Source organism: Toxotes jaculatrix, chromosome 4, assembly GCF_017976425.1.
Source record: "Toxotes jaculatrix isolate fToxJac2 chromosome 4, fToxJac2.pri, whole genome shotgun sequence".
Classification (NCBI taxonomy): Eukaryota; Metazoa; Chordata; class Actinopteri; family Toxotidae; genus Toxotes; species Toxotes jaculatrix.
In genome coordinates, this window is record NC_054397.1 from 3,356,867 (window position 1) to 3,369,134 (window position 12,268).

The following is a 12,268-nucleotide window of genomic DNA, read 5'->3' on the forward strand; positions in this document are numbered from 1 at the left end:
ACAGATGTTCGTAAATTCAGCTGCTTCAATACAGGCATAGTAAGAATTACCAGTGAATGGAATGACAAAGTAAATCTTCCTCTTGTACACCACTCCTCCATCAGAATCGCCCTGTAAGATATATATACTGTTAGAGATTCTTGGTTCATGCAGTGAAATGCTTATTTATATTAAAGAGGTAGAACTTGTAACAGCTGAATTTACAGTTAGAAGCCAGGCCAACACACTTTACATGAATCCACTCAATGAGTTCGACCACAGAACCAGTGCTGATATGTACGGACCATGGACTCTATGCCTCTGAGCCTTTGACAGTCTGAAATAATACTTTGTCAAGGGAACATAGAACACCACTGCACTACAAACAGTTTATAATTTTGTAATTTATTCGGGTTTTTTTTGTTTGTTTGTTGTTGTTTTTTTTTAGATTATCAGATGTTTCATTCAGTCATTTCCAATGTTTACCTGTTGTTGAAAAAACACATTTTTATATTTTCTGGATGAAAAAAAAGCACCACCACACAAAGTTCACTGAAGCATCAGAATCTCATGGATTGTTTATTATAAATGTTCAGAAAGAAGTTCAGGGTTTGATGCCGGTTGTATCTTCAATCCATTTCATGTATGCGCAGACTCTCAAGATATGAGATGGTTCCACACAGGCATGTGTGGCATGACCACCTGTGATGATACCATAAATCATGTTGTTGTACACTGCTCCTCCACCAGAGTCACCCTGTGAGAGAGAGAGAATTATGACTGCACATTTTCCAAATTAACGAAATCCTGATTTATCTTAAAATTTTCAGACTTCTGATGACAGACGACTTGAGTTTAGATTAGAGCTCAACTCACTGGACATATGTCCTGTGCTTCAGCTTTGACACAGAGCCAGTTTTTATATGGTATGTCTGGTTTATTCCATGCCAGTGAATCTTTAACTGTCCGGCAACCAACAACAGGCATATAGGCACACTGGAGAGTTTTTGGAGTGCTCTTCACTAGAAAAGAAGAAGAAGAAGAAGAAGAAGAAGAAAATACTTGTTTCAATAAACTGTCTTTTGTTTTTCAAAAAACTGAGGAAAGAGACAAATTTGTTTCTCTAATATTGTTCTGTAATATTCTGTGAATGTACTCAAGTAATATTACCATAAAAAATAAAATGGCAACAAAACAAGCTAAACCACATAAGCATACATTTTAATATTCCTACAATAATCATAAATAACCTTACATCGTTGATTATTCTTGTCTACAGCATTCATTCCGAAACCTGCAACTTGAATTTGTCTTCCTCTGTAAAATAACAAAAAATAAGACACAGTTAAAAAAAAAAAAAGAAAAAAGAAAAAAAATGGTTTCAAAACAAAAAGATGGCTTGAAAAAAAGACATTAACAGAGCATCTGATCCAAATACTCATTCTGCTCTTTGGGTAAGCATTATTTTACCCCAAAGCCCCCAAAGTCCCTATATTTTGTATTTTGTAAAGATATTCTAGAGTTCATTGTACAGATATTGCATTGAGTAATAACTTGTGAGCACAAGATAAGTTGCTTTCTTGTGGGAACAAGATTGTGTTGTGAGTTTAATCTTTCTGGACATTTAGAAAGGATTTTTAAGTTTGAGACATTAAACAGGAAGTTTTCATTTTACAGCCTTTGATTCCACATCAAACTCTTTTCTACCACTGTCTGTCATTAGTGTTTGCCAAAAATAAACATCTGATTCTGTTCTGTACAGTATGTACTGGTGCTGGCATCCCATATGTTTGCACTCTGAAGCTGAACACTGATAAAAGCTCTTGCCTTCTCCTGCCGACTCAACGTTTATATGTAACCAAACTAACGACATGCCATATAAATGCACTGGATGCTGAGACAGTACGTTCCATACCACAAACCTGTAAACTCCACTCAATTTAGCTGCTGCTGATACCAGCTTTAGGACATATTCAGTATCTCTTTCAGTGCCCTTTGGTGAAATCAGTTGTCTCACATTTCAGTTTGAACACTTTTGGCATCTCTTGGTTATTTCTTACATCTCATCTGCACCTCTCTCCTCTCTCTCTCTCTCTCTCTCTATCCTCAGACCCACTCTCACATTTATTAGTCTTTATTACATGCCATTGACTCTGTCTCCTCTCTCCTGTAGTCCTGTGCTTGTTTGTCTCTGGTCTCTCTTTCTCTGTACCTTTCTGCAGGTGTCTCTACTTACCAGTCATGACAGCTTTTTGCTTCTGTGCTCTGTCTCCTATCATAACTGTAATCTGCTGAGCACACAGTATCCACTAACTGTTCTGTAATCTGAATGCTGACCCTCTAACATTGTCCACTTCCAACCCTGTTTATATCATGTTTTATATGCTTCATGTCCTTCTGTCTTCTGTCTATGTCTTCCTCTCCTCCATTCCCAGCTGTCCTATCTTATTCCTTTTCCTCCTTTCACCCAGCCCAGCCATCGGCAGGTTCTGTTCAAGGTTTCTTCCTGTTAAAAGAGAGTTTCTTGCCACTCTCACCTTAAGTGCTGATCTGGGGTCAGGTTCTGGGTCTCTGTAAAGCACTTTGAGACAGTTTTGATTGTGGAAGGCACATACATACGGTATATCTAAATTGTACATATGGGTTAGTTGTGTGTTTGTATTTGGTATAAAAATAAGACAAATGTTGCACCACCAGAACAATAATGTTTTGAGTGGATAATAACACATATTGCATATTATGTGCAGTCAATATCAGTGGTGGTTAGTGTGCAGAGCAGTCTTGCGGTCTTATAGATGTTCAACACAGTATTTGAAAACTAAAAATAACTCTACTACTCTATAACCCTTCTATTATTAAAAGAAACATTATTTTTCATTCATCATTATTTTGTGTGAGCATGACTATTTGTTATTTGCACAGAAACAAACAAACAAAAAAATCCAACAGGGTTCTGTGCCTTTGAAGTAAAACTGCTCCTACTATGAAACTATTTTGAGGCTTCAGACGGGATGTTTTCCCATGTAAAGTCTGAGTGATTACATGCCACACTCATGTTTTTCTGTAAAATACACCATATATCAAGGATGTCAAGCTAAATCAAAGATCAGATACATACAAATTAAACATAGATCAGCTCTAACAGTCCATCTGTGATTATGGATGCAACCTTTAAAAGAAACACAGAACGATCCTTCACTCACTTTTTAGGCTCCTCAAGGCATTTCAGGCACGTCTGACATTTAGGAAGACGTACAGGCTGAGCACCAGTGTATGGGTTCTGTAGCTTGATTAGCATGATGTCATGGGTCTTCATGTTGTTGTTCCTGTCTTTTTCTGTATAAATCACAGGTTCTTCTTTGATTTCCACCTTCACACCTGGACCTGGATGCACACCCAAAACCACATACGTTTCCCTGCATGCAGGGAAAGGTTAAAAGGTTGAAGAAGAACATCACACAATGACACACATCAAGATCTATCTATAATAAAGAAATAACTTTGTGATTGACTGGGTCAGCAATGCTGAAACACAGCACAAATGCGAATGATGTGCCAACAGGATCACTTCTCGCTGTGTCTTGTCAAACTCCAAGAGATGTGGTTTGAATTTGTGAGTAGAAATTTGTAGGTTTTCCTCACCTTCCTGGTTCCCAGCAGTGAGCTGCACTCAGAATCCACTGGTCACTGATCAGAGAGCCGCCACAGAGGGACCATTTGTTGTTACGATTCTTTGCCAACAATTTCACATGGTAGTGACGCTCATTTGGTTCACACTGTCGACCTCCGATGATTCTCTTCTGCAGATCCACCTCTGTGCTCACTGTGACACCTGAAAGAGAAAGTCCTTCACCAGTGTGAATTAGAACAGTGGTTTGAGAACAATTCATTACAGTATATGGCAAGGAACTATTTACCTAATCCTCTTTCAGATAGGCATCTGTTTACATTATTCTGATTGTCTGTCATGTCTGAATAAAGTTAGGTCTCCTTCAGAGAGTGTGTCGAAGTGTCCTTGTGCAAGATGCTGAAGCGATGAACTGATGCTGCGCCATCAGTGTGTGAATGTGTGTGAATGCCATTTACAATGCAGCACAATTTTGAATTGAATGATGTCAAATTAACATAGAGACTACAGCAGCACAAGGTTAAACATGTAGAGAGAGAAATATCTTTTCATTTTAGGTTGTTGAGGAAATTCATATCAGATCAGAAAATAACACAAATTTTCTTTTCATGTTGCAACAGATAAAAAAAAACAGAGAAAAAAACTTTTACAACTCTAACAGCCCTTTCTGTTTGTGTATTTGCAAAGTTCATTCACACCAAATGTTTAAAAAAAACTGAAGTAGTGCTATTTTTGAAAAATGTTTTTCAAAAGGCTTCTTTTTTCAAACTTGGGTGTTAGTGCTAGCAGTTTGGGACCACAGCCTTTGGCTGTCTGTGTACTTGGTGGGATGGTACCTTTTCAGATGGTGGTTTGTTGTGTTTCTTGTCTTCGACAGCACAGGTCACCTGAATACAGTATTTTGCAGGGGCTTTAACTTTGCTGCTAATCCAGTTTTAGAAATCCACACTGCTTCCAAATCACGGATTTTGTGTGACTCTTTTTGCCACAGTTTTATCGTCCTGTGTGGAAGTCTGACTCTCCTCATGGTCGCTCATTTTTATGGTTACAGTAATGTGTGTTTCTTTGTTTTTTCCTGCAGATGTAGCCCTACACATCATATTTGTAAACAAGTTTAAACAAGCCTATTTGGATATCTGTGCAGAGGGCTGAGCTAATGCAGAACAGATACATTTAGCAAAAACTACTCATCAGTTGATCATCATGATTGTGAGAATTTATTTATTTATTTATTATAGTTTGTGATGTTAACCTTTATGGGAAAAGGGAAAAGGCTGTTTTCTTTTTTTGCCATTCTGACACTTTTAACTCACTACTCTCTACTTTTCCTGTCTCTTTGTTCCCCTTTGTGCATCATTTCCCAAATATCACTCGATAATTGTCTCTTTCTGTAAATGTGCAGTCATGTCTGAATAAAGCCATAAAGAACATCAATGTAAAAGTCAACAATGTCTGACTGACAAAAGGACTTAAACTGATGAAGCCAGAAATGTTATGTATTCCATGTCTGAACAGGCTTTAGTGTGAATTAAAATGTAAAGAGAATTGTTGATCACTCACCGATCCACAGCACAAAGAGAAGAGGTTTAAGATGAGCCATCGTTATCATTCACTCTGTAATGACTGTCCTCCAGGTGCAAAAGCCGTGGCTTTTTAAGTCTGTTCACACTGTCCTGCTGGCCTTTGAGAGACCAATCACCTTGTGAAGATTTACTGATGCAAGCCCACTGTCAAAAACATCTTCCCCTTTATGCTAACATGTGATCTTTATCAATTCTTGCTGTATTGTACCAGTGAGAGAGTCATGCTACAATAACACTGACATTAGTTATCAACCTTAAAGATTTGTTTTACTTCTCCAATCTAATCCAATTTCAGTCAGTTTGAAGTGAATGAAATGAACAGTTTCCTCCTTCATTACATGCATAGTCTTTATTGTGTTAAATAGCAGCTCTGCTCCTCTTCCCCAAATGTTTATGATTTACTGTTACAGCACTGTTACACTTGAGTTGCCACATACAGTAACTCTGAGTGATAATTAAAAATATTTCAAAAACATTAAAAACATTTAATTCAATTAAATTTTAATATAGCACCTTCTACCATCAAAACTGTCTCAAAGTGCTTTACAGAGACCCAGAGCCTGACCCCAGATCAGCACTTAAGGTGAGAGTAGCAAGAAAAAACTCCCTTTTAACAGGAAGAAACCTTGAACAGAACCTGGCTCATATGGGGGACCCTCCTGCCGATGGCCGGGCTGGGTGAAAGGAGGAAAAGACGAAAGACAGGACAGCTGGGGATGGAGGAGAGGAGGAGGAGGACATGCAGCATATAAAACATGATATAAACAGGGTTGGCAATGGACAGTGTTAGAGGACCAGCATTTAGATTACAGTTAGAACTTGATCAACACCGTGACACAGTGTCAACACTGATTTAACAATTTTTGACAATGTTTCACAAGTTAAATAAAAGAAGAAGGCAGATCACTGAATGACTACTTGGCTGAGTTTCTTTACAATATAAACGGATCCATATATTTGTAGTATCAGGGTACAGACTGTTTCCTAGTAAAGCTGTTATCATTAAAACCTCTCAGAGAGCTTGTGTTGTTTTGACCCTTCATTCTGACTTGCAGATTGAACATGAAGATTTTAGATGAAGGAAGACCAAAGCAAAACAGCCAGTCACCCTCACAGCAGAAGTAAGAAGGAGAAGAAGTGGGCTGAAAGAGAGACGGTCGTTTGTGGGTAGAAGTCTTTGGCTGTTGACTCAATATGGATGTGAACACCCTCAAAGACCCTCAAAGCTGAAATTCAGTATTTGATCCCTGGTAATTCTTTCATTTCAATCCCATGTCCTGGAGCACATTGTCTAAACAACTATATCCTCTTCAGTGTTACATAGAGGCACAATGCCTGTGGACTGTAAGACCTGGGAGGTGGCACTCTGTGGTTAAAAAGGGCAATATCTGCCACACCGTTCTATGTTGATAGCAACCTACTCAAGTTAAAGCTGAAACTTGGTGCTTTAGAATCCAGTATTTTACATAGAATCCAGTAGTTTCTTGAAATATGGATATGAAAGATAAAGCCAGAGGAACAAACAATTGTTTAAACTGTTTAAATACTTATGGTACTGTACATTATATTAGAGGAAGAAAACATTTTCTTAAAGGGTGAGATTAGATTTCATGACCATACACAGGACTCCGTGTATTGTCATGGTGTATACTGTGGTATCTTGGTGCGTATTGCGTACAGTCAAAGCTGAGAGCTTGTGCTGCTATTGATATTTCATTCTGACTTGCAGAGTGAACAGGAAGGAAGACCAAGAAAAAACAGTCAGTCACCCTCACAGCAGAACTGAGAAGGGGGAGAAGTGCTTAGAAAGAGAGAACATCATTTTCTACAGATAATGCGAGTAATCCTGGTTCATATTGTTTACAATGAAACCTTTGACTAAATATGGATGTGAACACACTTTCACCTTAGTCATTGTTTCATTTCAAACTCAGTTTCCTGAAATACAGAGCCACACAATGATATCCATCCTCTGTATATCCAGAATTCAGGCACAGTAACATGGACAATTATAATTTAATTAATTAGAGGATATTCACAGAAACTTGCCAAATGTCTGTCCATATTGGAAGAGACAGGTCTTGGTAAGTGCTGAAACATGTATTGTACAACACTTTATGAGAAATATATAAACAAAAAAAATTGATGTTGTTACAAAATATTGTAAAAATAAATAAATCATAATAATAACAGATTTTCATAGACAGCCATTTTAGAAGAAAAAGAACCAGTCAGTTGTTCTATAAAATGCATTTCATGACAATTCTACAATAAATACTACCACATATATACTGTATATCTATATACATGTACAGATGAGTCAGTTATGTTGTTGCCTATTCACTATAAAAAATAATACACATGTAGCACCAATACAATAATAGTTTTGAGTGGATAATAATGCATATTGCATATTACGTGCACTCAATATCAGTGGGAGTTAGTGTGCAGAGCACTCTTGTGGCCTTAAAGATGTGCAGCACCCGGTATTTGAAAACTAAATATGACTCTGGCAGGATGAACCTCTCAGCACTAGTCCTTAGATCAAATAGTCAAAAAAACTCAAATCAAAATACAATTATTTTTGGCTCAACTCTGGACAATAACAACACAGGTCTGTCTGTGTTAATAGTATATATTATAGGCACTATATGTTTATAAGCTGTAAATTGTAAGTTTAGATTGTACAAAAATAAGTTCATGTATGTTTGTTCTGTAACCTTGGAAGTATAAAAACAACAGCAATCCATCCACTCGTCAAATGATTGTGACTCATCATTTTTATTTCAAAGACAAAGACAGTCATTTTGTTTATCATCCCAGATGTAGAAAAACTCTCAAACACAACTCAAGTCCCAAAAACTCAAAAGTCCTTACTTGAAGTAAACAAGGAGACAGAGCTGATCCAAAAGGGGAACCGCAGTCAAAGCCGGGGGGGGGGCGGGGTACAGGCAGGAATACGGGCAAGACTACTAAGAAACATAGACTCCAGGTACAGACAGAGGTACAGAGATGCAGGCTCAGGAACAGATCCAGACAACAAACACCGACACAAGGGAACAACAACACTAATATACACAAGGCAATAGGCAACAGGTGAAACCAATTAGGGCGGGGCAGACAGCCACAAAAAGAGGAAAACTAGACACCGGAAGTACTTTGAGAACTGATACACAAGGGCTAAGACTTCAAAATAAAACAGGAAATGTAAAACCAAAACAAGATTAGAGTGATAAAATAAGGAACTACTGAACCATATTTAGAAACTAAAACGAGAACAAAAAAAGAAAACACCTCAAAACAGGAAACTAGTAAACTGAGTTCGAGAAACCAAAGGCCCAAAGACATCCCAAAAGTAGTTTAACAAACGTCCAAAAGAGTTTACACAGTCCCCATAGGGGCAGACCACAACAAGAGCAGAATATTATTAATGTCCCTTTGTAGATTTTCCACACAGTGACTGTATACTAACAGGTAAATTCTGTTGACTTTACATATGGGAACATGTACCGTAGTGTTTGATTTGAATTTCTAAAAAATGGAAATGATAGTTGAACATTTATTGTAAACCAGCCAATTGTAAATTTATTACAAGCCTAAAATTGTAAAATGCCTGTTAAATGATAAGACATCTGACAGCCACAGTTAAACCAACATTTTATTTATTTATTTATTTATTTATTTATTTATTTGTTTATTTATTGGTCAGGCAACAGTTTGTTGGATCCACTGAAGGTATGGCCTATGACAGATGTTCATAAATCCAACTGCTTCAACACAGGCATAGTCACCATTACCAGTGAATGCACTGACACCGTAAATCTTGCCATTGTACACCACTCCTCCACCAGAGTCCCCCTGTAAGAAAGACATATATATTGCTAGAGACTTTTGCTTCATGCAGTGAAATATATATTTATATTAAAGAGGTAAAACTTAAATGAAAGCTCAATAGAAAAGTTACAGTTAGAAGACGTGCCAACTCACTTTGGATGCATCCGCTCCAGGAGTTTGGCCACAGAACCACTCCAGATAGAGTCTTGGACTGTTGATCCGCAGACAGTTTCTGAGTTGTTGACAACTGACCACCCTAATGTTTGCACATTCGAGTTTTAAAAAACATAATTTCCAGATTATTTTGAATATTGTTGTTCCACTTTCAGCCGTGCCCCGTCAGGGGGTCTCCACAGAGAATTATACAAAACTGATGATTCTAAATTTTTACGTTGTTTTGCCGGATGCCCTTCCTGATGCAACCCTCTACACAGGGAGAACATACAAACTCTGCGTAGAGTTTGCATAGAGACCCAGACCGGGGCTGGAACCCACAACCGTCTTGCTGCAAGGCGACCGTGCCAACCACTGCGCCTCCGCACTGCCCCTTTCTGGATTATTTTGAATATAAGAAATAATCAGATGAAACATACTATACTGTTTATCACAAACTAATTTGGGTCAAATTGAGCTCTAATCCATCCTCACCGTTTCCTGGCCTCTCTCCTCCTCACCAGTGTGGTGATAAAATACATAGTCAAGAGCCTCACTTATTGTATATGGAGCTGCCATGGTGCTGCCACACAAAGAACTGTGAGCAAGGCCTCAAAAAAGCATTATATACCAAGGCTATGAGAAAAGTTCAATATTATTGAAGCTATGCTGCATCTGTCTGTGAGAACTGCCAACAGGTGTTGTTCCCATTGCTCTATTGGGCAAGGGTTCTTCCTGTAGTGGTTGCCAGGGAACCCAAGGTGTGTGCATGTGTGTGCGTGTGTTCACGTACATGTATGTGTCCATCTGACAAATGAGGATATACCTGAGCTCAGTTTTTACACTAAATGTAGTCTCCCCCATTCATTTCTAATGACCGGTCACTTTTGACTGGAAACACCAAGAGTGCACAAAAGTTGAATAAAACACACAAAACTGCATGCAAATTAATACAATTTATTTTGTGTGTTGAAATCCTCTTTGTGGACCAAGTCAAGGAGTCTTATGTCAGTCAGATCAAATTAATTACATTTTTCAATGATAAAAATCTTAAATCAGTCAAATTTGACTGGAACACAACATAAGGGTTAAATTTATCACCAGTTTTAAGAAATGTGAATTGCCTGTTAAATGACAAGACATCTCACAGCTAACCACAGTTAAACAGGCATTTCTTCTGGTCAGGCAATAATATTTTGGATCCACTGAAGGTATGGCTCATGGCAGACGTTCACAAATCCAGCTGCTCTAACACAGGCGTGGGTACCATTACCAGTGAATGAAATGACACCGTAAATCCTCCTCTTGTACACCACTCCTCCACCAGAATCCCCCTGTAAGAGAGACATATATATTGTTAGACATTCTTGCTTCATGCAGTGAAATACTTATTTATATTAAAGAGGTAAAACTGGTAACAGCTGAATAGAAAAGTTACAGTTAGTAGCCAGGCCAACTCACGTAACATACGTCCACTCCAGGAGTTTGGCCACAGAACCACTGCTGATGTCTGGGTCTCCCATGGTCTCTTGGATGGTTGTGCGGGAACCCGTTTCCGAGCCCTTGACAATCGACCACTTCAATGTTTGCACACTGGAGAGTATTTGATCTACCAGGTTCTGATGAGAAAAGAAAAGTCTTAACCACAAAACTTGTACAACAATAATTATGAAGCCAGCATTATTTATACTTATGCATGGTTTTATAAAATACATCCAAGCATATTTGAAGAATGTTGAGTAAAGAATTAAAAAGAGATTATGTAAAATCTGCTTTATCAAAGAAAGTGTCAATACAAATACATATATACAGTATAATTAATAAGCAACAAAATTTAAAGACAAAATACAAACGGTATTTAAACTGTTGCCCATAAAGTTGGAATCATTTTGTTTTCAGACACATTCTTCTTTTTATTCCTATTTATACACATCAGTAATCGCGTTGAAAGAGACTGATCAATAAAGTTTTGAGAAGATATATGCTTTATCTATCAAGAATAAATCACATTGTTGTAATCATTTCATGAGAAGAGGTAAAATATATTTTATCCCAACTTTATGGGCAACAGTGTAGATATGTCCTTTACCAAAATAAGAACACTAGATAAGATATATACTTATATTCATCAAATTATCAAAATGAATCTCACGTCTTTCATTATTTGGGCCCATTATTCTAGAAGCGTAACCTGCGATTTGCACCATAGCACCACTGAAAAAAAGGTTTGAAACAGTTTGAAAATATAATAAGCACTTTGTTAGCTAATTCTTGATTTTATTTTCACATTTGCCAGAAAGATCGCTACTCACATATTGGGAGGATTATTACAGTCAGGCAAGGGAACAAGTTGGAACGGAACTCTGTTAGGCAGCTTCAGTAGCATGATGTCATGTCCCCCCGCATTGTCCGTAAAGATCACAGGTGCTGCTCTGATTTCCACCTCTTGTCTACGGTCTGGGTCAGGATGCACATTTAACTCTGCATACATAGTCCTACAAGTAAGAGGTTAAAGAGAAACATCACTGAATTACTGTGAATATATGATTTTAATGCTGCTAATCATTAATTACTGAACATGAACCCAAGCAAGTTGTTTGTTTTTAAGTAAAACCATCACTTTCTCACCATCCTGGTTCCCAGCAGTGAGCTGCAGTCAGAATCCACTGGTCACTGATCAGAGAGCCACCACACATGCTCTCATGTGTTGTATTAGTTGAATTCAGCCTGACATGGTAGTGACGCTCATCTGGTCCACACTGTTGACCTCCGATGATTCTCTTCTGCAGATCCACCTCTGTGCTCACTGTGACACCTGAAAGAGAAAGTCCTTCACCAGTGTGAATAAGAATAATGGTTTGAGAACAATTCATTACCATAAATGGCAAAGAACTATTTACCCTAGGTCCTAAGAGAATATGCCTGTAATAAAACCATGTCTGATAAATCAACTAAACATAAAACATATTTTTTACTTAAAAAAAACCCATAACATTTACATAAATACAACCCTTTCTCAGTGATTAAAGTAAGAACTTGTTGACCACTCACCGACCCACAGCAAAAGAAGAAGAGGTGCCATACCCAACAT

General features: G+C 37.8%; 1 protein-coding gene across 1 annotated transcript; it reads right to left on the minus strand.

Annotated features, from left to right (window-relative positions):
* Window positions 1-532: 532 nt before the first annotated feature.
* Window positions 533-12,268, minus strand: LOC121181366 (enteropeptidase-like). The gene is made up of 12 exons (XM_041037298.1): window positions 12,229-12,268; window positions 11,806-11,992; window positions 11,490-11,672; window positions 11,330-11,391; window positions 10,639-10,796; window positions 10,365-10,511; window positions 5,168-5,213; window positions 3,622-3,811; window positions 3,183-3,395; window positions 1,235-1,296; window positions 856-1,001; window positions 533-736 (listed from the first exon to the last, which is right to left on the minus strand). Exons 1-12 carry the CDS (start codon window positions 12,266-12,268, stop codon window positions 584-586), a joined length of 1,587 nt encoding a protein of 528 aa, XP_040893232.1. The 3' UTR covers window positions 533-583.

Coding starts and splice junctions, on each gene's coding strand:
- LOC121181366 (XM_041037298.1), bottom strand. CDS start 12,268: ATGTTGGGTATGGCACCTCTTCTTCTTTTGCTGTGGGTCG. Junction 5,214..10,364: donor AGTGGATCCAAAATATTATT/GCCTGACCAGAA, acceptor ACAGAGTGAATG/ATAACGATGGCTCATCTTAA. Junction 3,396..3,621: donor CACTGCTGGGAACCAGGAAG/GTGAGGAAAACC, acceptor CCCTGCATGCAG/GGAAACGTATGTGGTTTTGG.